This window comes from Taudactylus pleione, unplaced genomic scaffold (genome assembly GCF_031769625.1).
Source record: "Taudactylus pleione unplaced genomic scaffold, aTauple2 ptg000205l, whole genome shotgun sequence".
Classification (NCBI taxonomy): domain Eukaryota; kingdom Metazoa; phylum Chordata; class Amphibia; order Anura; family Myobatrachidae; genus Taudactylus; species Taudactylus pleione.
In genome coordinates, this window is record NW_028284607.1 from 2649952 (window position 1) to 2676429 (window position 26478).

Sequence of the window (26478 nt, forward strand, 5' to 3'; positions counted from 1 at the left end):
TAAATGTTTCATTAAATGTTATGTTGAATATTGTTTCTATTGTTTCCATGTCATGTGTAGATCTAGAAAGTTGTCAGACACCACTATCTACGTAGGAATGCAGTAAATATCTAAATATAAACATTTTGGGTTAAATGTCTAATAGTTTGTATAATGAATGATTTTGACAATGGTATAATGATAGTAAATAAGCATAATGTAGTATGATGGGGTATAGATAGAAATTTTACATGGAATAATAACACAAATTTGATAAAGATACAATTATTTATTGAATGGCTCACAATGACAATGTGACACACAAATGAAACAAGATATGGCTCATACAGATATTAAGCTAATGTGATCTGTTACAGGGATATGATGGAAGAGGAAGTGAGAAGAATATAGAAAATGCAAGAATTCTAAATAAAGACAATCTGGGAAAATGCAAAAATCTAATCTATCATCTGCTTTAAGAGGCAGAGACATTTATTGTCATAAAATTGTCCCCATAGCAGGGAAGAAGTGTAACTTAAGAACTCAGGTCACTAGAGGATTAGACAGAAGAAGGGAGGGATGTTAAACACACTCTGATCTCTTCACTGTCTTGACAATGTCTTTGCCCTGATGTGTCACTTTGCAGGAGTAACCATTATGTTTGGTGTACTCAGAGGACGGCATGGTGAGGAAACTACTCCTCATGTATGTGTTGTCGCTCTGCTTGCTGACCATCGAGGTGTGGACTCCATTTGTCCACTTCACTCCATCCACCTGCCACTCCACTGTCACAGTGTTTGGGGTGTAATCACTCATAGCACAGACCATGGTGGCCTTGTCTGTCTTCAACTCATCCTCAGATGGAGGGTAGATAAACACAGCCGGGGTCTTCACTTCACCGGCTGTTGGATGAAAGGAAAATATACAGTCAGAGATCTGACATAGAATGAGGAAATAACATCTAATAACCTTCTTTGCAGTTCAGTGTTTTTGTATTCTTAACCTTCAATTGTCATTTACACACAGATGTACAGAAAGTAACTATTTTGTAGAATTAGTAATCATAAGAATATGAATTAGATCCATAGTATATACAGGTTTTAAGTATTACTACGCATGGAAACAGCTAAATATCTCTTACAACATTTGTGCTACATACAGTAATTGTGAAAGTTATAATCAGGCATTGTAATAAATCTACTATAAATGATGAGCTTACAATGAGTATAATAATGCATATACTGTATAAAGAGACACCCTCAGATATTTATACCCTCAAGAATAGATATGTGTAAATGTTTGTCTTTGCAATAGAATTATATATTTTGTCATCTTTTACTATTTCTACATTTGGCTTGTAATGTTTCATAGATCTCACTGACATATGTCAAAATAGTATTCTAGATGTTAAATTACTTAATTCCATAGCGTTCATAAGGTTACCTGACACTGTATAGTCTCATAACAATCATCCTCTCTTATGCTCAGAGCACTCACACTTCTGTTTCTTTGTACAAATACCACGGCACAGTAACTATACTGGCAGAGGGACAGAAGCTAAACTTATTTTGTGTATGTGACACTTTAAATGGTGAGCTGTTGAATTGTGCAGTACATTGCTTTATGTTGTAACTGTGTTGTTGCAATACAGCATAAACAGTTTCATGTGTGTACTGACAATAATGAATTAGTAGAATTTATATCACTCTCAGTCAGATCACAGTCTAGAAAATCTGTTTAAATCTGTTCTTACTGTAAATATTTGAAGGTCCTCAACTATCAAGATAATTGATTTAATTTCTGCTATAGTACTTGCACTTTGTTTGGAGAAAGACGAATAAAAAAATCAATATGGGTAGAAAAATGTACTTAAATTAAAAATACATCAGGAAACTGTCCTTCAATTATTTAAAAAGTTTTTTTTTCAAACTGTTCACATGATATTTTATTGTGTCACAGTAATAGTGAGAGTGGTACATACAGGAAAATGACTTATAGAATTGTAACAAGACTATTAAATTAATGGATATATTTAAGTGAATAAAATAACATAACAGGTGTGAATTTAAGTGGAAAATATGAAACAAATGAAGAAATTGTGATCTAAACTGACAAGATTTGGGTATTAATAGTACTTACTGAGGACGTTGAGTTGGGTTCCATCACCAATAATCCATCACAGTGATTTATAGCTGTACAAAAACTGCAATGTATTCTGTTCCAGGGCACATATAATATTGCTGGTACTATGTCATATGTGAGGATGACTGGTGGAAGTGTTAAACTCTTGCCTTAATAAACTTCTGAAATCATTCATCTTAGAGTTTTCCATCCCTCAATATATCTAAATATGGATGTTTTATTGGATGTTTGCATTGGAGAGTCAATCTGAGTGATGGCTCAGTAATTATCGCACATGTTCTTACACAGCATAATTCTCAACATTGGAGCTTTTAAGGGTACTTTTATGAGAGGATAAAATAAATGAAATGAATCTTTTCAGGTCATTAACCCATTTTTAGATTATTATATCATCACTTGACTTTAGATGTTTTTTTGAAATGTTAATCCATAATGTTCTAGATCATGGTGCAATAATCTTAGAATTTCTTGATAGATATTTGGTCATTGGTACAAGTTCTTGTAGCTAATGGATATAATTGTTGGCTGGGAATCCTAATGTGAGCACTAACTTGGAGGTAGAGTAGATTAATAAACTTTCTGTTACATGTCTGTGGCACACTTAAGACATTAGTGTTTCAGTGTTTCTGGATAACTTTGTTATACCTTACTTTAATGATCTTTTTCTGTATTGATCCTGTGACTGTTCCATTCTAACACTGTAGACTTGACAATAATGAAATACGTTTTATATTAGTTGAGTTTGTTAACAATGCTATGCAGTAGTTTACTAGAAAAATCAGGTAATCTGACGTAGTATACATAGGGAACTACTTACAAAAGAAGCCAACCAAAGTTATAGTAACCTATTTAAAAATATGTTCAGGCCAGTCTTATCTAACCTTTCACTTCATCTCTATGGTGATCTATGCAATAATTGTATCCAATATGATATGATGTTCATAAAGGGATGTAGTTTAATTCCTGGCTGTCGGGATTCCGGCGCCGGTATCCCAACACCAGTCAGAATCCCGGCGCCAGCATCCTGACCGCCAGAATCCCAATGGTAAGTATTGGGGTTAGGGGGAGAGTTAGGGTTAGGGGTTATGGTTAGGCATTAGGGGGAAGGTTAGGGTTAGGCTGCTGCGGGTGAGGGTTAGGGTTAGGCTGCGGGGAGGGATGGTTAAGTTTAGGGGTAGGGTTATGGATACTTACTAACAGATGTCATATCCTATCCCTGCCGGGATGCCTGCATCAGCATTCTGGCCCCTGGGATCCTGAGTGCTGGCATCCTGAGTGCCGACATCCTTTACCCATCCCGTTTGTAAACTATTATCATACCTTGGTAATAAACGGTTTCCTGGATCAACATGCATGTAAAGCACAACATTTAAATGAAATGTCTGGCATCCTGGAATGGTCACTATAGAAGATATGTTTTTGTTCCCATCATTTGTTATTTCAGGTACTGGATACCTAGATCATCAACTGCCAATAGGATGCTTTTCAGTGCTATGTGGATCATAATTGGTGTGAATATGGAGGTAAATATGGAGGCACATGGTACTTTAATTATGTTAGTGCCAGCTCCTTATTGCAGCATCTGTAATGTGCGCTGTTTTACACATATAGTTAGCACTTTGACAGGGAAAGTAGTGATTCTTTTCACCATCAACTTAGTAGCTACAAAGCGTAACAGCACTAAGTCTACAGAATACTTTGTAATGAGTGTATTTCTCAAATTTACAATGAATCAGACAAAGAGTTTTCCATCATAACATCAGTATACAGCACATTGGATTATCCTCATATCAGTACCAGCTATGTGGCACACTTATGGCTTGTTATGTACTGAATGTAACTGGAACTGGAAAGGAGTTGGGGAAACCAGCAATTTAGGGATCACTGTATTGAAGTGTACTGTGTAATATTTTTCCTTCAATAATGGAAACAACACGTTTTGGATGATAATTAATGTGATGTGTAAATAGAGATGGAGAAACTTGATTCCCCTATATCCTAAAACCAATTTACCATACTAATTAATTTAACGAACATGGACCCCACACAGCCTTTGTTTTTCCTATATATGTTCATCTTACAAAATTGATACCTTGAGGTGAATGTTTCATTAAATGTTATGTTGAATATTGTTTCCATCTCATGTGTAGATGTTAGTAGATCTAGAAAGTTGTCAGACACCACTATCTATGTAGGAATGTAGTAAATATCTAAATAAACATTTTGGATTAAATGTCTCACATTGGGCGGAATTCAATTGTTTTCGCGGCCCGCATCTCCCGTCTAAAGTGATAGGAGATCGCGGGCCGCTATGCAATTGTTCAAGATTTTCATGTTGATCGCGCCCATAGAGGTCAGGTTTAGCCGCGTAAAGCAGCTAAACCCGACCAAAGTGCTGGGCACGATCGCAAAAAGTGATGTTTGGGCTCCCAAACATGTAACTTTTCACACATTTCAGCTCTCATCCCCCAGGGGCTGCGAGCTGAAATGTACCGCTTGGCAGCTGATCGTGCCCGACAGGAGCAAGAATAGAATAGCTCCGTCGGGCGCGATAGGGGCTGAAAAGATTTGAATTCAGCCCTAATAGTTTGCATAATGAATGATTGTGACCATGATATAATGATAGTAAATAAGCATAATGTAGTATGATAGTGTATAGTTAGAAAGTTTACATGGAATAACAACAAATACTTGATAAAGATACAATTATTTATTGAATGGCTCACAATGACAATGTGACACACAAAGGAAACAAGATATGGCTCATACAGATATTAGGCTAATGTGATCTGTTACAGGGATTTGATGGAAGAGGAAGTGAAAAGAATATAGAAAATGCAAGAGTTCTAAATAAAGATAATTTATGGAAAACAACAATTTAAATTATCATCTGCTTTAAGAGGCAGAGACATTTATTGTCGTAATATTGTCCCCATAGCAGGGAAGAAGTGTAACTTAAGAACTCAGGTCACTAGAGGATTAGGCAGAAGACGGGAGGGATGTTAAACACACTCTGATCTCTTCACTGTCTTGACAATGTCTTTGCCCTGATGTGTCACTTTGCAGGAGTAACCATTATGTTTGGTGTACTCAGAGGACGGCATGGTGAGGAAACTACTCCTCATGTACGTGTTGTCGCTCTGCTTGCTGACCATTGAGGTGTGGACTCCATTTGTCCACTTCACTCCATCCACCTGCCACTCCACTGTCACAGTGTTTGGGTTGTAATCACTCATAGCACAGACCATGGTGGCCTTGTCTGTCTTCAACTCTTCCTCAGATGGAGGGTAGATAAACACAGCCGGGGCCTTCACTTCACCGGCTGTTGGATGAAAGAAAACACTTAGACTAAATAACATAGTAAGAAAATAGACGCACAATTAGAACAATGGCTGACAAAATTTGTTTCATTTTATTTCAATTTTTGTTTTATTAATCTTCACTGTTATAGTGTATGTAATATAAACTTTTATATTGTGACTGTTAGACATGAGTACAACTAATCTAACCCATAACAGACTGACTGCATTATATTTTGGTTTACCACTTGAAAATATGAAAATTACTGTTGTATATGTGCAATGACCTAACCTCACAGTACATTGAGCAGTTAACTTACTACTAGAAATACTTGTACTGTAGGAAAGGGATACAGGCAGAGAACAGGCATTCCAAGCAAACTTATGTATGCAACTTGCTTTCATAGTTTTACTAGTTATTCACTCACATACAGACATGTAGAGATCCAGTAATTATAAGATCATTATTGCAACTCGGCTAACAAGACAAGATATAAGCTTCCATATTGTTGGTTATACAATACACATGTACTATTGTGATCTCAGTTACTGATGTTATGTGCATTTACTCTAACTGTGCAACTACACATATGTGTAACCTAACCAGAATAGAGAGTTATTAATGACATAGTTGACACACAGAGAGATGGTGGTTTGACCATCATATTAAATACACTGTGATCTAGTCTGAATAGAGCAACAAGCACAATGCAAATGCTCCTTTAAAGGTAATTAGGACATAATTATACTAAAAAAGATATTGTGTGAATTATATTATTTTAGAATGAGAGCTATTCTAATACTTCAATGAATTGCACATCACATAACTAAAATAAATACACACTAAAGCTACTCTGTTTATTTAGACACAATAACTAAGTAAACAGTGATAATATCCCAAACTTTCACTATTAAAACTTCAATGACAGATTTTTTGCTTTTTTGAGTTTGGTCTTCGGTTGTGACTGATTTGAATAGCCATCATCTTATCTAGATATAGGTGTCTTCAGAAGGTTTAAAGTACTTAGAACAGATTAAGTTTTCTGAATTTTCTGGTGCAAAAGTAATGGAGACTGGGTCACCTGTACTTTACTAAGGAGCCCTTGAATCATGGCCTAATAATGATATTTGTCATTTGGGAACAGAGTTTCTGACCTATAGTATCAACAGTAATACAGTGCAGTTTACTTTGCGAGAAAAAAAAAATCACAAATATGTTTTTCATTAACAACGCTGTCAGATATATAAAGAAAGAAATTAAAATAAGAGAATATAATTATCATCTGATAATTACATTACAGTTTCAAAGCTACAAACTACATACAGTATATCAAATGTATGGCTTGTAGGTACTAATAGAGGATTAGGGGTAAAATATAGAAATGAAGTAATGAGTACATGAAGAAATGTTTTTTATGGTATTTATAATACTTACTGAGGATGCTAAGTTTGGTTCAATCTCCAAATATTCACCACAGTAAAAGAGCACTGTACAAAAACTGTAATACCTACTGTTCTTCTCTACATACATTGCTTGGAGTAGACAAGCCAATTGTATATATGGGGATTGCTGATGGAGATGTTGAACCTTTGAAATTATTTATTTAAGAGCTCGTCATCCCTGTTCTATATACAGTATCTCCACAGGGCCATTTACTCTGGTTTATGCACTGATGAAACAATATAAGTGACTGGACAAGGATTCAGCATCCATGTTCTCACATAGGATAATCCTTAAAATTTTAGCTTTTCAGGGCGTTCCTTGAGTGATGATTCAAAAATACTGTGAACCATCTTTTGTACTCATCCACTTTTTGTTTTTTTACACCTATATTTCATCCTTTAACTCTGTTTATTTTAATATGTGAATATTATGGAGCAGGGCACAATAATATGCTTATAATTGAAAGACAATTGTTCACTGATACAAGTCTTTGTAGCTATTGTTAATAATAGTTTGCTGGGAATCCCAAAGGACAAGGGCAATTGAATTGATCCTCAATGCTAGTTTATTACAGTGTCAGTGCCATTGATGGGGCACTCAATGAAGGAATTCACTAGGTATAATAAAAAATCAGCTTATTGTATCGCAATAGTAAATATAAATATTTAAAAATGCTTATGTCTGTAATATAAGTTATAAATTTGTTACTTTCATATTTAGCACTCTTATCATATCTAGAAATAATAAAATAAAGATACAACCTGCTATAGTAATTCATATTAAACTGATATTTTATGTTAATTTTTCATAGACTGTTATTCATATATTTAACCGATTGCATTTATTTATGTACATTGTCATTTAAATAAAATGCTAACTTTTTTTAAGATTCACTGGAATCCAGTCCTCATAAATAACATTATATTTGTATGTACCTGTAATGCAAAATTGTATCTAACTTGCGAAAGGGAACAGTCAGAAAGTCACAAACTGTAAAAATCACTGGCTTAAAGTATTTAATGATGTTAGCAGTCGTGCCAATAATAAACTATACACACTTTAAATCATTTTACAGAGGTCTTTTCAGAGTTTTTTATAAGGGTGATTGTGGTGTTGTAATAGTTGTGCTGTTTTAATAAACAAAACATACAAAAAATATGTGCACTAAATCTTAAATAAAAAGTTTTTTCGAAGGTTGTGGTAGGATTCTTTTTCAGAAATGATATATACATAGATATTATGAGAAACATTTAAATTTAAGTTTTCAAGATAAACAAAATGTAAACAGTATGTGCTTTCAACATTCATGATTATTATTGCAAACAAAATATATTATTTATAAAACCTAGATGGAGCTTTTTGCATGGTTTTCACGTTTGTAATTGCTAGATGTTCTACAAGATTATAAACATGATTTATTTTATCATTATTTCAGATACAGTACACCATGCAACCAAATATACAAAGAAGATCAGTCAGACTGTCTATTTGTGTATTTAGTGTAGAGAATTTGTGATATGGCACTTTGATTGCATTTTGAGCAATACCTAAAATACAGTATTTCCATTTGTGATGTCTAGTTACCATGATAGTTGTTGAATTCTGTTCCTAACTCTTGCCTATTGTAAATATTTAGACAAATCAAAGAATTGGAACATTAGTTATATTAAAAAAAGAATAATGAAATGGTACTTACAAAGAACAGCCAGTTTGGTCCCGTCCCCGAAGATGAACACTGTAGTATAACCCCGTTCAATAACCATGTCATGTTTGTCAAACATGTACTGGTTCATACAATTTAGACTCATAACATGCAGGTGTCTTATTGTAAACATGGTTATGCCTAATAGGATCTAAACTACCTTTGTAATATATTCAAAATACAACTGTACTGAGCAGCATATAACAACCCAAACATTATTGCTGTATAATAAATTTGCCATGAGCTAGAAACAGACATGTATCCTGATGTTCGATAGCCTTCTTTAGCAGTATAGAATAGAATAGAAATGGGATTGACAAATGGCCTTGTAGAGTGTGACTAGAACATTTTCTTGATGTCCTATACAATAATTGTTTAGTAGTAGATTACTAATTAGATGTCATTTGAAAAATCATACAAAAATAAAAAAATGACTTAGCTTTTGGCAACTGTTTCCTAGCTATGGCTGCTTCTTCAAGCTGGGCAAATCAATGTACACAGTGGAGAGGGGCAAAATTTGATTCTATTGATATGGTTTATTGGTGGTACCTGGGTGGTTACAATAGGTGTCTGTGTGTGTAAAATAGAGGTTAGTCCACACAGTTTCTTGGTAAGAGCAGTAACAAACAGGGTGAAACAGCAGTACAGCAGTAATACAAGAATACAGTGGTGGTCACTACTGATGCTAGTGGCAGTGGAAAATAGTTGTCTCACCTGAGGAGCTAAGTACTACACATGTGTGCAGTGCTGGCACTTTAATACAGTGGCGTGCACATGCGCAGTGACATCATCACACTGAGGTCATTGCTACATAGGGGAGGAGGCAGCGTAGAATCACACTCCCTTCTTACACCCTTTCTAATTAAGTGATGTCTCTGGTCACATTACACTTTACTCTAATATTTTTTGCAAAGTCCACCCATAACCAAAGATACAGCATGGGGTAATGCAAAAAAATAAAATAAAACACTGAGGTAAAGCTGTTTCTTGGAAAACTAAATCTCTGGATTTTATAAGCTCTTTGCCTGTAATGTCCCATAGTCTGTATTATTTACTTTCTTGGCAGTATCTAAGCAAGATACATTCACTGCTTTGGAATCCAGCTTACTTCTCTTCTCTTTGGGTATGTGTGCATGTTCTCTGCACCAGAAGACTCTGAGATGATGATTGATGTTTGGCTTACTTCAAGACCATGCCTCTAGCAGTGTTTTACCTTTTACAGCTACTGTATGGGGCATAGATCTTCAACTATACTACGGTAAACACTGCTTCTGCCCAAAAACAATTGGAGTCTGCTATTTTGCTGATTACTTCACTTTTGGCTATAATGAAGTAAACGTTTGTCATTCTTTTGAAGTCATTGATGAATGTCAGGAAATATTGATATCTATTTTATTTCCAATGGACCACACACATATGTTTGCATCAATACAAGCGGTAACTCAGCTCTGTTGCTGACTTTGGGAAGGGACAGCAGGATTGCTTATGCTTTATACAGCTCTCACATGCCACCTCTCTGGATTGTTCATGGCTATTCCCATCACCATCACTTCAAGGAGATTCTGGCCTTTATCAAACTCTGTGTGGCCTAGCCACCAATGCCACAGTTCCATAGATTGACTTGAATCAGAGGCCATTATCACAGAACTTTCTCTATGTCTAGGACAGTGTTTCTCAAACTTGGTCCTCAGGACCCCACACAGGTCACATTTTCCAGGTCACCCAGCAGGTACACAGGTGTATTAATTACTCACTAACACATTTTAAAAGATCCACAGGTGGAGCTAATTATTTCACTTGTGTTTCTGAGAGGAGACCTGGAAAACATGCAATGTTTGGGGTTATGAGGACCTAGTTTGAGAACCTGTGGTCTAGGATGTACAGTTGCTAGCACCAGGTTGCTGTTGCTATCACAGTCTCTCTTTTATTTTGTCCAGCACATTTTCCCTCTGCAAACTTGACCTTGAATCCTTTTCCTTCTAGGATATATATGGCGATAAGGTTGGTCCCCAAATCTGGTACGAATAACACATCCTGGATGTCTGTTTCACTTGTTATTCTCAGGTGCACTATGATTGTCCTGTCTTTTTTTGGCTGTAAGAACTTTGTCTCCAATCTCTCTGACTGCTGTAGGTTCACATGTGCTTTATGAACCATTCTTGATTGCAACTGAAATGCCTTGTGGCTCCCAAATCCATGTACCTGCAATCCTTCCAATCTACTGTATAATAGTGAAAGCTGACTAGTTTCTTTTATCATATGTCTTCTGTGCACCATTTGAATATTTTAGTCTACATTCAAAGGCTTTTTGTCCTTTGTGAAAAGAGCAGAACTCTCAGTTTTTCTCTCAACTTGTATGTGTGCATGAAATGTCAGCAGTTTAGCCCTCATGATCTCTGTGATAGCTTGGTCACACAGAATTCCAACACCACTAATATGAAATCAAATTCAGCTGTAAAATTCTGCATCATCTTTATTGCAACCTCCTCATCATCCACCATGTCTCCTACAGATATCAATGTGTTCGTTAACATATCTGCATGCACTCCATTTTGCATTACCCAGTACATACCTCAGTTTATGCTCCTCATTAGACCTTTATCTACATAGACTGCCTGTTGGGATATCCACATGTCATGTGCTGACACTTTCCTGTGAGTTATGGAATGCATGTGCTTTACCACAGCTAGCCAATGGCTCCAATTGCTCTATCCTCTTCATCAGGATTTTGATTTCACCTGAATAATTTGTGATTTTCCACAGCTTTTCCTGCATCAGCTGCATTTCCATAGCAAATTTTCAGGTGGCATAACTCTCTGAGGGGTCTATTTACTAAGCTGTGTTAGGAGCTAAAGTGAACGGTGAAAAGGTACCAGCCAATCAGCTCCTAACTGCCATTTTTCAAACACAGCCTGTGACATGGCAATTAGGAGCTGATTGGCTGGTACCTTATCACCATTCACTTTATCTCCTAACACAGCTTAGTAAATAGACCCCTGAACCTCTTAATTTTGCAAAACTCATTCTGGCTGCTGCACTATGCATTTTCTGTATTGATTCAAAAACAGGAATTTTCTGTATTCTTTACATTTGGGGTGCCTGGGCCCATAACCTACTGATATGACATATTGGTGGAACCTGAGTGGTTACAATACAGTAGGTATCAGTGGGTGTAAATGGAGGTTAGTCCACACAGAAGGTCCTTAACCAGGCTTGCAGGTTTATTGGTAATACCAGTAACACACAGGGTTAAACAGTGGTAACAGCAGTAATAGTGGTAATACAGGAGTACAGTAGTGGTCACTACCTGAGGAGCTAAGTACAGCATATGTGTGCAGTACTGTGACACTCTAACACAGTGGCATGTGCCGGGTCGTACTGTGACATCATTCCACCATGGTCAATGCTACAGAGAGGAGGAGACAGCGCAGGAGCGCACTACCCTCCAACAGATTCAGTCTAGCTGGCCCATGGTATATAATATTCATTATATACAGTATATGAGATTAGCACAAATTGCACCAAATTGCACAAAAAAGCCCTGTTGGCGCACCACGTACTTTGCAATTTAGCTGCGCCAAGCGTCCCGCTAGATACATTTTTTTTTTCAAAATATGCATTTTATTCACATAATAATAGGACAAAAGTACAAAGTAAGGTTACCCTGGATACAGACACTGTCATTGCATGTAACTTCTGTGTGTGACTATGGGTAAAAAAAGCAAAAGACAGAGGTCCCGCACCATTTATCATTATGCTTAATCTGTGACTTTATAAATTTGTATGTGCCTACTATTACAATAAGATGCAAAATTCAATTTAAGTAAGAGTAAGAAATGTGCAGGAATCGCTACTCATGGCGGAGCTTCTAAGCCATGCCAGGTGTTATGTGCAATAAGGTGCAAAAAGAATGTGTATGAAGTCTGTAGCTGTTACTGTCATACTTAGCTGTAACTGAGGGATCACAGAGCTGGATTCAAGTAAAATTGGTTATTGGACTAACAAGTATTAAAAGGAGAAGATTTTTCGAATGTACCCTTTTTAATATAGATTTTTGTTACTAGAATAGGTACAAAGTATGCATACTTTATTCAAATGCATCTGTTTAATTATGTGCATATTATATATTATTTAATTATGTTTTGCTTTAGTTAGTAAAGATATGGCTCAAACCCGATGGTGTATTAATAATTTATTACTTGAACCAGGTCTGTAAATAGCTATGGGCAGAATGCAGAGGTTCTGTGGGCGGCACCTTCGCCGCCCAACGCCCATTGCTCTTGGCTAGCAGGGTGCCTGGAACAGGACCTGCAGCCAGGATTGCTGCTGCAGCACCCACAGAGCGTCCTGTGGACACTTCAGACAGGAACCCTCCATACTATATGCAACCGATCAGGCGTCCTGAGGATGCCCAGTCAGCATGCACTGACCGGAGCTGCCGGTAATGCCCCCTTTGCATGACATTAGTGGGCGTGGCCAGCACAGGGCGCTGATGTGCCCAGTTACTCCCCTGAATTGGACCCCCATACAATCCTGAATAAGTACCAACATTTTATAGCTTACTGGACCAAAGAATTATCTAGCAATTCCTTTAATGGAGACATCTAGCCCTATGCTAAGTTGCCCAAACACTGGTATTGTTGAAATTATGCTAGTTAGGTAGTCCTGTGTTTTTAGTTTACAGTGGCATGGGGAAGAAGCATATAGTAGGTTTTGTTCAAAACACTTTTTGGTTAAAAATGGAACAGAAAATCGCCCAGCTCTGTAACATACTGATTCATACATATATAGAACTCAGCATTTACAGTTCACACTTAATTTTTTTTAAATAAAATTATGGTCTAAACTTTAAAATATATTTATAATGTTGCATTTATTTATAATGTTGCATCTCACAGTTTAAAACACAATTTTTCTTTGAATTCAAAATCTTTTTTCAGCTTGACTTTTGCAACATGAACATGAAGTATGAACATAATGAAAATTCCCTTATCTTTTTTCAATAACCATTTGGTAGGGTTCTGTCTTTTAGAAACTCAGGGACTTTACGGTTACAAACTTAAAGGACTTTTGCTCAGTCCATCAAAGTCAAACCTCTAGTCTTTAATAAAGTCCAACAAATACTTTTAATTCAGATTAAATAAAATAAAAAATTCTAACAAAATACAGACTTAATATTGAAGATTTCTCACTTGAAAAAAAATAGGAATATATCGGTAACAGTGCTCTATGGTAACTTAATTCATCTACCGTTATCTCTTCATAATTCCTTATTGCATTTATTCTTGGTAAATCTGTCAGTTTAGCAGGTCCCATAGAAACCTATGGGGGCTCCTTTGTGGTCGGAAAGGGACGAACAGTAACAGTAACATTTGCAGTTACCACCCAATTGATACAATGCAAATATTCTTAAATAAAAATGCTCCTACAGTCAGGTGCATAAATATTGGGACATTGACAGAATTTTCATATTTTGGCCTCTATTCAAAACCACAATGGCTTTGAAATGAAAAAAACAAGATGTGCTTCAACTGCAGACTTTCAGATTTAATTTGAGGGTAATTACATCCAAATCAGGTGAACAGTGTAGGAATTACAACGTTTCTATATGTGCCTCCCACTTTTTAAGGGGCCAAAAGTAATGGGACAAACTAAACAATCCTAAATCTAACTTTCACTTTTTAATACTTTGTTGCAAATCCTTTGCAGGCAATTACAGCCTGAAGTCTGGAACGCATAGACTTCACCAGATGCTGGGTTTCATCCCTGGTGATGCTCTGCCCGGCCTCTACTGCAAATGTCTTCAGTTCCTGCTTGTTCTTGGGGCATTTTCCCTTCAGTTTTATCTTCATCAAGTGAAATGCATGCTCAATCGGATTCAGGTCAGGGGATTGACTTGGCCATTGCAGAACATTCCACTTTTTAGCCTTAAAAAACTCTTTGGTTGCTTTTGCAGTATGCTTCGGGTCATTGTCCATCTGCACTGTGAAGCGCCGTCCAATGAGTTCTGAAGCATTTGACTGAATATGAACATATAATATTGCCCGAAACACTTCTGAATTCATTCTGCTGCTTTTGTCAGCAGTCGCATCATCAATAAATACAAGGGAACCAGTTCCATTGGCAGCCATACATGCCCACGCCATGACACTACCACCACCATGTTTCACTGATGAGGTGGTATATTTTGGATCATGAGCAGTTCCCTTCCTTCTCCATACTCTTCTCTTCCCATCACTCTGGTACAAGTTGATCTTTGTCTCATCTGTCCATAGGATGTTGTTCCAGAACTGTAATGGCTTTTTTAGATATTGTTTGGTAAACTCTAATCTGGTCTTCCTGTTTTTGTGGCTCACCAATGGTTTACATCTTGTGGTGAACCCTCTATATTCACTCTTGTGAAGTCTTCTCTTGATTGTTGACTTTGACACATATACACCTACCTCCTAGAGAGTGTTCTTGATTTGGCCAACTGTTGTGAAGGGGTTTTTCTTCACCAGGGAAATAATTCTTCTGTCATCCACCACAGTTGTTTTCCGTGGTCTTCCAGGTCTTTTGGTGTTGCTGAGCTCTCCCGTGCGTTCTTTCTTTTTAAGAATGTTCCAAACAGTTGAGTTGGCCACACCTAATGTTTTTGCTATCTCTCTGATGGGTTTGTTTTGATTTTTCAGTCTAATGATGGCTTGCTTCACTGATAGTGACAGCTCTTTGGATCTCATATTGAGAGTAGACAGCAACTGATTCCAAATGCAAATGTCACAGCTAGAATCAACTCCAGACCTTTTACCTGCTTAATTGATAATGAAATAACGAGGGAATAGCCCACACCTGTCCATGAAATCGCTTTTGAGTTGATAGTCCCATTACTTTTGGCCCCTTAAAAAGTGGGAGGCACATATAGAAACCGTTGTAATTCCTACACTGTTCACCTGATTTGGATGTAATTACCCTCAAATTAAATCTGAAAGTCTGCAGTTAAAGAAAATCTTGTTTGTTTCATTTCAAAGCCATTGTGATCAAAATATGAAAATTCTGTCAATGTCCCAATATTTATGCACCTGACTGTATATGTATATATCAGCTCTGCCTTAAAAAAGGAGTTCTAGCCTAGATCCATATTGTCTCTCAGCCATAGTAAGATAAAGAAGTAGAAGCAAGTAAGCGTTAGGTTCTGTTTGGTAATTTAAAAATTTGCTAAATAAATAAATAAATATATATATATATATATATATTATATATATGCTCAGGAAATTTGAGTGATTAATATAGTTCTTAGCATGTAGTTAAAAACAATAAAATCCAGTGGCAAACAGCTGGAATGACTGGACGTTTAACTGGACATTTCTATCCTAATGATGATTGATATCAGTATCTGTGAATCATTTCCCCATCAAGTGTCATTTTTGAAACTGGATGAGGTAATTTTACTTACTGATACTTATCAACATCAACCATGTTCCGGGTTTCCATTTTACAGACTATCCAGCCCATCCATCTGCTTTTCATTAAAGTCTAAAGTTTTTACCTATATTGTAAATTTGATAAAGCATTTTATTTTATATTAATATCATTGCTCCTGTGTTCTTATTTTTTTGGGTCAGTAAACAGATCACTGAAGTTCTCGAGCAATTTTGAGTTTGTAAATCTCAAGAACAAAAGAACATTGAACTGTCAGGAATTTTCTTTCCATTCTTCTTACTTTAGTCATTGTTAGTGTGAGTGAATGAATTAATGAACACAGAGATCTCGACAAGCCATATTATTAAATACATAACAATATTAATGCTTAAAATTAAATAAATGGGACCTTGAACTCATCACCATCACTACAATTGTCTCAAGCTGCAAACTGCACTTGGTAGCAATAGCCATTTTTATTTTAAAGAAATTGCAAATAAAGGGACTTTGACATGGTTTTGCCCCTTGTTACTTTAACCCAGTAGAAACAACTGTACACATTCTTGCTGTACACATATATGGCAAAAATATTTACGTCTTAGAACCGTTATAGGGATACCTAAGCGAAGTACTTTCTTACAGGGTACTACGCTAAATGCTAGGTGGGGTTTTGTTTCCATCAACACTGTGCAAACACCATTTTACACTCCTTACCAAGCGGAGACGGCACTGAGCTGGGTATGACTCAGCATCACCCGTAATTGTGTACGCTTGACTCTGGAGCATTCACAGTGCAAAAACACACGACACATCCATAAAACTGACTTTCATTCATCTCCGCATCAACCCCATTGACTAACAATAAAGATTACTAGGCCCAGCAGCTCTCCATTCTATATGGAAACACAGGTGATGACATCACAATGATATCTGGGAGAAGCAAGTAGAGAGAGCATGATTTGCCTGCAATGTGTTCTCTACTAAATACTGTATAGGAGAGCTATATTAGTCGAAGACTACTTGTTATAATTTATTATTGTTACACAAGTATATCATTGTTCATAAACAGTAAATAAACAGTATGCAATGCACTTACACTATCCAAACAAAATACAATGCAGAGCGTTTTGTGATGACTAGTATACAATGAAGAGCTTCTATAATGTCCAAAATACATTACTGTATGGCACCTTTATCTGGTGTCTAATATACAATCTACAGCCTTTTCTGATATCTAAAGTACTGTACAAACACAACCCAAAGTGTCCCTTCTGTTGTCCGGTATATATTGCAGAGCCTGAACTGATACTCAGCATGCACTACATATCCCATATTAATTATTTGTTATACATCTCATCTGATGTCCAGTATGCCATCCAGAGCCAGTTTGGCTGTATAGTGCACATAGCCTAGCACCAGTTGAACAAGAGTGATTCACCTCAGCAAATCATGTTCATAACACATTGTTGGTTTTGGGCTAGGAAATATGACAATGGTTATTAGAGAGCTCATTGAGGAATAAAAGATTATGCAGATACAGATGGTGTGAGCTAGTATTTCCACAATTAACTTAAAAAAGGAATTTTTGGATGTCCAGTGAAATCCGAGTGGCAATTGGAGTCCATGGAAGAAAGGATGGTGGGAATCCCATTAGCCACACTGCCTGATTTTACTTAAAAACTCTTAAGTGGCCAATATGACATGTCCCAGTCCTACACTAAGTAGGACTGGGACACTCTCACAGTTAAGTAGGTGCAACATGACAATTATTACTGGGAGTGTACACAAACATGCAGGTGTTATTTACTAAAGTATTGTGGCTAAGGGATGGATGTAAAGCAAAGGATTTGAGCACAGGCAGCGGTATATAGTAGCTAGATGTCCCTGGTCCCCATTACAAATTTTAACTGGGATTAACACATTTGACACATATATTGGTACTGTACATAAAAGGGAATCGTTATAGCAGACAGTTTAAACATTGTTACTCACCCTACTTAGCCTGTGCTGTAGCTAGCATCAATCAATCCTACCACAATACAGTATTGATTTGTATGGTCCTTTAAAACACAATTAACACTTAGAGAGCATCAGTTTTGGCTTTAGCATATTTATTATGCCATAGCAGTCCTAGGCCACCTTCTGATGTCAGTTGAAAAGACATTACAGATGTAAAAATCTTTCAGCTGGGTCCTCTTGGTTGTTACACATTCCCCCTTTGTATGTAGATTAGCTCTCAGTGATTGGCAGACATAACACTAGAGTTAGAAAAGTGACAGCTGTAACTGACAAAGTAAAGTAGTTATGCACCATTAGCAGAGCAGTCATATGAAGAGGATATGTCTGGGTAATATGGATGGTTTTACAGGGTTGGCATTTGTTGTCTCTGTCTCCTAGACAACTCTCACCTAATAACACACAGAGCTGTGGGGTGTCACTCTGCAAATCTTGAGTAGCATCTGCTGGCTAAAATGCCAGCTCATGCATAAGGCAAAGGCAGATATAGCAGGAGGCAAAGAAGGCCTGTTACTGTATTTACAGTACATATTAAAGATCGGCGCTGACCCTCTTGTTTTGGTTTTGGATCTGGATTCATCTTCATGTTTTGGTTTTGCAAATCCACCCTCATGTATTTCGGTTTTTGATCTGTATTTTTTTTAAATAAAATAATAAAATCATGTAATATGGGCCTGTTTTTGTTCCTCAGTAACATTTCCAGTCATTTCTAGTCCACAGTTTACAATATTGTTCATCATTTTTTGTATGTAGTGGTAACGGAAGGAAGGATTGATTAGTTAGTTAATTTATTTTAATTGTTTGACTGACAAAGAACATTTATGAGGGAAGAGGGGGGGGGGGCAGCAGGTCAGTCTCCTAATATTTGTTTTCTATAACCCTTGTCGGGAATCCATGGCTATTAATATTAACATTGTATTTTTTTTTTTATTTTTTTTAAATGTGTAGTAATGTATTCGAGCAAACACCAATAACAATGTTTGTCTATGCAAAAAAGACCAACCCCAATGCCCCCACAAATACAGACCATTATGACAAGAAAAGTGGTGCAAGATGGAATTGTCCTTGTGCTCTCCCACCCTTATGTTGGATATTAAAAAGGACATGCACAGTTTAACAAACCAAGCACTTTAGCAACAGGGACTGACACTTTTGTGGCTGAAGTCCTTGGTTTGTTTGGGCCCCCACAAAACATTTTTTTGGAAGGACTTCCTCCAATCATTAATGAGGTGGTTGATGACAAAGTTGTTGGTGCTATTAGTAAATAATTTTTTTAAACACTGCAGTAAGTAACGGTGGCACCTACTGAATGTTAAGTACAGTGCCTGAACAACACACACTTTTATTTTTTTAAATGCTGTGATTGACAGCACTATTAGTAACGATGGCACCTATTGAACATTTTTTTATGTACAGTGCCTGAAAAACACAAACATTTTAACTTTTTTAACACCGCAGTAATGTTATCACCTACTGAATGTTATTTTGTTAAGTACAGTGCCTGATTAACACCCACATTTTTTTTTTAAACACTGCAGTAAGTAATGGTGGCACTTACTAACATTATTTTTCAAGTACAATGTATTAAAAACACAGACTTTTTTAAACATTGCGATTGACAGCGCTATTAGTAAAGGTGGCACCTAGTGAACATTATTTTTTTTAGCAGTGTCTGAACATGTCATGAACACAAACATTTTATTTATAGAAATGGTTTGGCTAACACTGACACAGTCACAGTTCTGCAGCCTAAAGCCCTTCACTGATGATGATGACACTGAGTGTGACACACAGTAGCTCACAGCCCTTAATCACAGTGTCACAGTCGCACTGCAGCCTGCACAGCAAGTAGATGGAGCTGGGAGTAACATTTGGTACTGGAGCAGCCATGGCAAGCGATGACTGAATATAGTCAAGTCAAGATAAGACCTCTATTAAAAACCACATGACCTGCCGTTGAGTTAATTTCTGACCTTCAAGCCTATTTATAAGGCTTTGTAGAGCACTTGTACTGACACTCTGATCTCCTGCCATGTGGCCAGTGTGAAACTGTCAGGCTTTCGGATTTTTGTGTTCCCGGGGATGACAATAGTCCAACTTGTGAGTACACCAGGAAGGCCTTTTATACCACTTACTGTACTGGGATTGGTAACCTGATTCACATGACTAAATCCTGTTCCGTCATTGGTGGTTAAGGAATCAGCTGACCTGTTCCAAAATGACTGCACCCACTACACAGAACTGGAAGGACAAAATGCTGGAAACATAGCAGGCCTCAACTCTGAACAATATGTAGCTGCCAGAGGGCTGCAGGAATGCTGGGATCCCTGTCCCCACAAGAGTGTATTGTGTACAGTATATGGAACAAATTTGGATATTCACCCGTATGCTGAGTTGTACACATCTCTTCAGCTGGCCTGCTCCTATCCCTATGCTTGATTTGATACTTTTCATCATTGTCAGTGCACACTTGCACCAACCAGGCATATTTATTCATACACACAACTTCGGGACCACCCGGAGAGACTAAAACTGGGGTTTGGGTGCGTGGCCATGTCCCCACCCACGAGGCCATGCCCCTTGCCACAATGCCACAATGCCGCACGCACTGCTAAGCTGCCCACCCCTACCCACACCTTATGCGTCAACAAGTAGGGATGCCACTACACAATAGCATCACAAAATAATTTTCACAAAAAGAAAAATAGGCTTCCCTCAATTGAGAGGTGCACTAGTGAAGCATACTGTAAGACAGTGCTTCTCAAATCCAGTCCACACTAACAGCGCATGTTTTCTAGGTCTCCTCACATTTTCGCAGTAGTAGGCAAATATGCATACTACTGCGATTATGTAGGCAAATATGCCTATGACTAAGATTATGTAGGCAAATATGCCTATGACTAAGTGCTAACATGTGCGAAGTTGACCAATGTGTTTTGAACGTTCATCTGCATTCAGAGCCGCAGCACAAAATTCGGTGCTCCTGGGAGGTAACAGGGTGGTGAAGCTGACTTGTGTGTATTGAGGCATGTCACTGAAATGGCTGCATTTAAAGACGCGCAGCCTCTCACACATGAGGCCATACTCAAACGGAGAAACTGCTTCTGCCAAATGCCTGGTGTAAGTTTCGATGGTGTGATCAATGGTGCATCTAAAGCTGCACGGTGACGGACATGCACTCAAGATCTGCAAGTGGGCATTTCAGTTGTTTGAAAATTGAATCCAGCATTAGCATAAAGATGCAGCCACATCTACATCCACCTCTGAATCAGACCCTATGTGATGTTATTGAATATATCATCTTCTGTTCAGAAACATTATAAGTGAATTTTATGCTGCTGCTTATATTAATGTTTATTTTAATAAATATGTCTTACTTTGTAAATAGTGATCCACATTTCCCATTTTTTATTATTCAAGCAAATTATGATTAGGAGATTTATACTGCTTTTTGTAGTGGTAAAGCAGTCTTACTCACTGGCATACTACCGCTGAGGAAGTCCATGAGGTGAGATATAGCTCCATCCGGATGAAACGCGTTGGTTGTATCTGCTGATCTAATCTTCTTCAGATAAGCTGTTATTTTCTCTATTTATTGTATGAGCAATTATATACATAATTGTGTTGTCATTTTTAAAAACCATCTTGCACTATGTATGTTTGTTTTTATCTTGTATGTGTTTTTTGGAGTCCTATTAAACCCATGAAAAAACCATACTGTGGATGACTTCGTGTGGACCTATGTGAAACTTTGATAAGCCTAATTATTCTATCCATATGGTACGGGTTCACTTATAAGTTGTATTCAATTCACATTAGTGACATTTGCACTCTATTGCACTAGGAAGTGCCTTTGTCATTTATTGTATATATATATATATATATATATATATATATATACAGTCAGGTGCATAAATATTGGGACATTGACAGAATTTTCATATTTTGGCCTCTATTCACCACCACAATGGCTTTGAAATGAAACAAACTGGATGTGCTTCAACTGCAGACTTTCAGATTTAATTTGAGGGTAATTACATCCAAATCAAGCGTACGGTGTAGGAATTACAACGGTTTCTATATGTGCCTCACACTTTTTAAGGGGCCAAAAGTAATGGGACAAACTAAACAATCCTAAATCTAACTTTCACTTTTTAATACTTTGTTGCAAATCCTTTGCAGGCAATTACAGCCTGAAGTCTGGAACACATAGACATCACCAGACGCTGGGTTTCATCCCTGGTGATGCTCTGCCAGGCCTCTACTGCAAATGTCTTCAGTTCCTGCTTGTTCTTGGGATATTTTCCCTTCAGTTTTGTCTTCATCAAGTGAAATGCATACTCAATCGGATTCAGGTCAGGGTATTGACTTGGCCATTGCATAACATTCTACTTTTTAGCCTTAAAAACTCTTTGGTTGCTTTTGCAGTATGCTTTGGGTCATTGTCCATCTGCACTGTGAAGCGCCATCCAATGAGTTCTGAAGCATTTGACTGAATATGAGCATATAATATTGCCCGAAACACTTCTGAATTCTTTCTGCTGCTTTTGTCAGCAGTCACATCATCAATAAATACAAGGGAACCAGTTCCATTGGCAGCCATACATGCCCACACCATGACACTACCGCCACCATGCTTCACTGATGAGGTGGTATGTTTTGGATCATGAGCAGTTCCTTTCCTTCTCCATACTCTTCTCTTCCCATCACTCTGGTACAAGTTGATCTTTGTCTCATCTGTCCATAGGATGTTGTTCCAGAACTGTAATGGCTGTTTTAGATGTTGTTTGGCAAACTCTAATCTGGTCTTCCTGTTTTTGTGGCTCACCAATGGTTTACATCTTGTGGTGAACCCTCTATATTCACTCTTGTGAAGTCTTCTCTTGATTGTTGACTTTAACACATATACACCTACCTCCTAGAGAGTGTTCTTGATTTGGCCAACTGTTGTGAAGGGGTTTTTCTTCACCAGGGAAATAATTCTTCTGTCATCCACCACAGTTGTTTTCCATGGTCTTCCGGGTCTTTTGGTGTTGCTGAGCTCTCCAGTGCGTTATTTCTTTTTAAGAATGTTCCAAACAGTTGATTTGGCCACACCTAATGTTTTTGCTATCTCTCTGATGGGTTTGTTTTGAGTTTTCAGTCTAATGATGGCTTGCTTCACTGATAGTGACAGCTCTTTGGATCTCATATTGAGAGTCGACAGCAACTGATTCCAAATGCAAATGTCACACCTAGAATCAACTCCAGACCTTTTACCTGCTTAATTGATAATGAAATAACGAGGGAATAGCCCACACCTGTCCATGAAATCGCTTTTGAGTTGATAGTCCCATTACTTTTGGCCCCTTAAAAAGTGGGAGGCACATATAGAAACCGTTGTAATTCCTACACTGTTCACCTGATTTGGATGTAATTACCTTCAAATTAAATCTGAAAGTCTGCAGTTAAAGCATATCTTGTTTGTTTCATTTCAAAGCCATTGTGGTGGTGAATAGAGGCCAAAATATGAAAATTCTGTCAATGTCCCAATATTTATGCACCTGATTGTATAAATATATATATATATATATATATATACATACATACACAGTGAATCCGGAAAGTACTCACAGCGCGTCACTTTTTCCACATTTTGTTATGTTACAGTCTTATTCCAAAATGGAATAAAGTCATTTTTGTCCTCAAAATTCTACACACAATACCCCGAATGACAACGTGTAAAAAGTTTATTTGAGATTTTTGCAAATTTAATAAAAAAAAACAAGAAATCACGTGTACATAAGTATTCACAGCCTTTGCCATGAAGCTCAAAATTGAGCTCAGGTGCATCCTGATTCCACCGATCGTCCTTGAGATGTTCATACAGCTTAGTTGGAGTCCACCTATGGTAAATTCAGTTGATTGGACTTGATTTTGAAAGGCATACACCTGTCGATTATAAGGTCCCACACTTGACAGTGCATGTCAGAGCACAAACCAAGCATGAAGTCCAAGGAATTGTCTGTAGACCTTTGAGACAGGATTGTCTCAAGACACAAATCTGGGGAAGGGTACAGAAAAATATCTGCTGCTTTGAAGGTCCCAATGAGCACAGTGGCCTCCATCATCCGTAAATGGAAGAAGTTCGGAACCACCAGGACTCTTCCTAGAGTTGGCCGGCCGTCTAAACTAAGCTATCAGGGGAAAAGGGCCCTAGTCAGGGAGGTGACCAAGATCCCGATGGTCACTCTGACAGAGCTACAGCATTCCTCTGTTTAGAGAGGAGAACCTTCCAGAAGGACAACCATCTCTGCAGCAATCCACCAATCAGGCCTGTATGGTCGAGTGGCCAGACGGAAGCCACTCCTTAGTAAAAAGCACATGGCAGCCTGCCTGGAGTTTGCCAAAATGCACCTGAAGGATTCTCAGACCATGATGAGACAAAAATTGAACTCTTTGGCGTGAATGCCAGGCATTATGTTTGGAGGAAGCAAGGTACCGCTCATCACCAGGCCAATACCATCCCTACAGTGAAACATAGTGGTGGCAGCATTATGCTGTGGGGATGTTTTTCAGCAGCAGGAACAGGGAGACTAGTCAGGATAGAGGGAAAGATGAATGCAGCAATGTACAGAGACATCCTGGATGAAAACCTGCTCCAGAGTGCTCTTGACCTCAGACTGGGGCGACAGTTCATCTTTCAGCAGGACAATGACCCTAAGCGCACAGCCAAGATATCAGAGGAGTGGCTTCAGGACAACTCTGTGAATGTCCTTGAGTGGCCCAGCCAGAGCCCAGACTTGAATCTGATTGAACATCTCTGGAGAGATCTGAAAATGGCTGTGCACTGACGCTTCCCATCCAACCCAATGGAGCTTGAGAGGTGCTGCAAAGAGCAATGGGTGAACTGCCCAAAGATAGGTGTGCCAAGCTTGTGGCAACATATTCAAAAAGACTTGAGGCTGTAATATGCCAAAGGTGCATCAACAAAGTATTTGTCAGGGTTCAGCCTAGGATCGGCTATCTCTAACCTATGTGCCTGCTTCCCCTGACTTCCTTGTGGTCAGACGCCTTGTGCAGTGATAGGCGAGATGCTGAGTATTCTGCCTTAGGTGCTTTCTGCCCTGTGGACTTCCATGGTCAGCTGTGTGTGTTGGGGAATCAGAGTTCCCAACATGAGTGCCGCCATGACAGTTTCTTCTCATGTGACAGTCCTCCTAACCAATGGTAGCATGATCTCAGTCAGCTGATGCAGTGCTCCAATTATCTGCTACCCCTGGGTATAAATCCGCCCCCAGAACTCCAGGAAGTTGTCTGATCAAAAATTGTCACTCCTAGTGTTCTAGTTGAGTTCTGTTCCAGGTTCCCTTGGATTCCAAGCCTAAGTTCCAGTGTGATTAACATCCCTACCTGTGCATGCTGGTTCTGTGATTTCCAGCTACAAGGTTGTCCTGAGTGTCTCACAGCTGCACCTCTGTGATTACAAGCTGCAAGTGTTCCCTGTGAGTAGCAGTGCTAATTACATCTCAGCCTGTGAGCTTTGTTTCCAGTGACTGTGCTATAACATCTCTGCCTGTGTGCCTAAGCCTCCGGTGTTTTCCAGTGAGTAACAGTGCAACCTAACATCTCTGCCTGTGTGCCTAAGTCTTCAGTATTTTCTTGTGAACAGCAGTGCGACCTATATCCCTGCCTGCACATTAATACCAATGTTTCCCTCTAGTGCACCCCGCAGTGCAGTAGTGTGTCTGCACATTAATACCAGTGTCTCCCTCGAGTTCACCCCAGAGTGCAAAAGTGCATCTGTACATTAATACCAGTGTCTCCCTTGAGTGCACCCCGCAGTGCAGTAGTACATCTGCACATTAATACCAGTGTCTCCCTCGAGTGCACCCGCAGTGCAGTAGTGCGCCTGCACATCAATACCAGTGTCTCCCTCGAAGTGCACCCCGCAGTGCAAAAGTGCATCTGCACATTAATACCAGTGTCTCCCTCAAGTGCACCCTGCAGTGCAAAAGTGTGTCTGCACATCAATACCAGTGTCTCCCTCGAAGTGCACCCCGCAGTGCAAAAGTGCGTCTGCACATTAATACCAGTGTCTCCCTCGAGTGCACCCTGCAGTGCAAAAGTGCGTCTGCACATTAATACCAGTGTCTCCCTCGAGTGCACCCCGCAGTGCAAAAGTGTGTCTGCACATTTATACCAGGGTCTACCTCGTGTGCCATCTCATTGCGCAAAGTGCATCCACACACCATTACCTGTGTCTCCTTCGAGTGCTACCTCATTGTGCAAAAGGGCGTCTTCACGTCATTACCTGTGTCTCCCTCGAGTGCCACCCCGTGGTGCAAGGTGCGTCCGAGCACCGTTACCTGTGTCTCCCTCGAGTGTCAACTCCAGTGTACCTCAAGTGCTAATTACAAATACTCCACAACTATCATCTCCAGGTGGATCTCCCGGTGTAATAGTGCCTTTGTTAGGCACTTCCCTTGGGTCACTGATATTCGAGTCTCTATTCCCAC

At 38.5% G+C, this 26478-nt stretch overlaps 1 pseudogene and 1 gene segment (V, D, J or C); both read right to left on the bottom strand.

Moving 5' to 3' along the window:
* Positions 1–326: 326 nt before the first annotated feature.
* Positions 327–26478, bottom strand: part of LOC148517958 (immunoglobulin lambda-1 light chain-like) — a 91745-nt pseudogene continuing 65593 nt past the window's right edge. The window contains exons 3-4 of the transcript XR_015879236.1: positions 2119–2171; positions 327–881 (exon numbers count right to left, since the gene is read on the bottom strand). The product of XR_015879236.1 is annotated as an immunoglobulin lambda-1 light chain-like (transcript). The remainder of the gene's footprint in view (positions 882–2118; positions 2172–26478) is intronic.
* LOC148517959 (immunoglobulin lambda variable 5-45-like) overlaps positions 4890–26478 on the bottom strand; it is a 34543-nt gene continuing 12954 nt past the window's right edge. Inside the window, 2 exon segments of the V gene segment in view lie at positions 4890–5443; positions 8561–8599. Of these exon segments, the coding sequence occupies positions 5124–5443; positions 8561–8599 (359 nt within the window).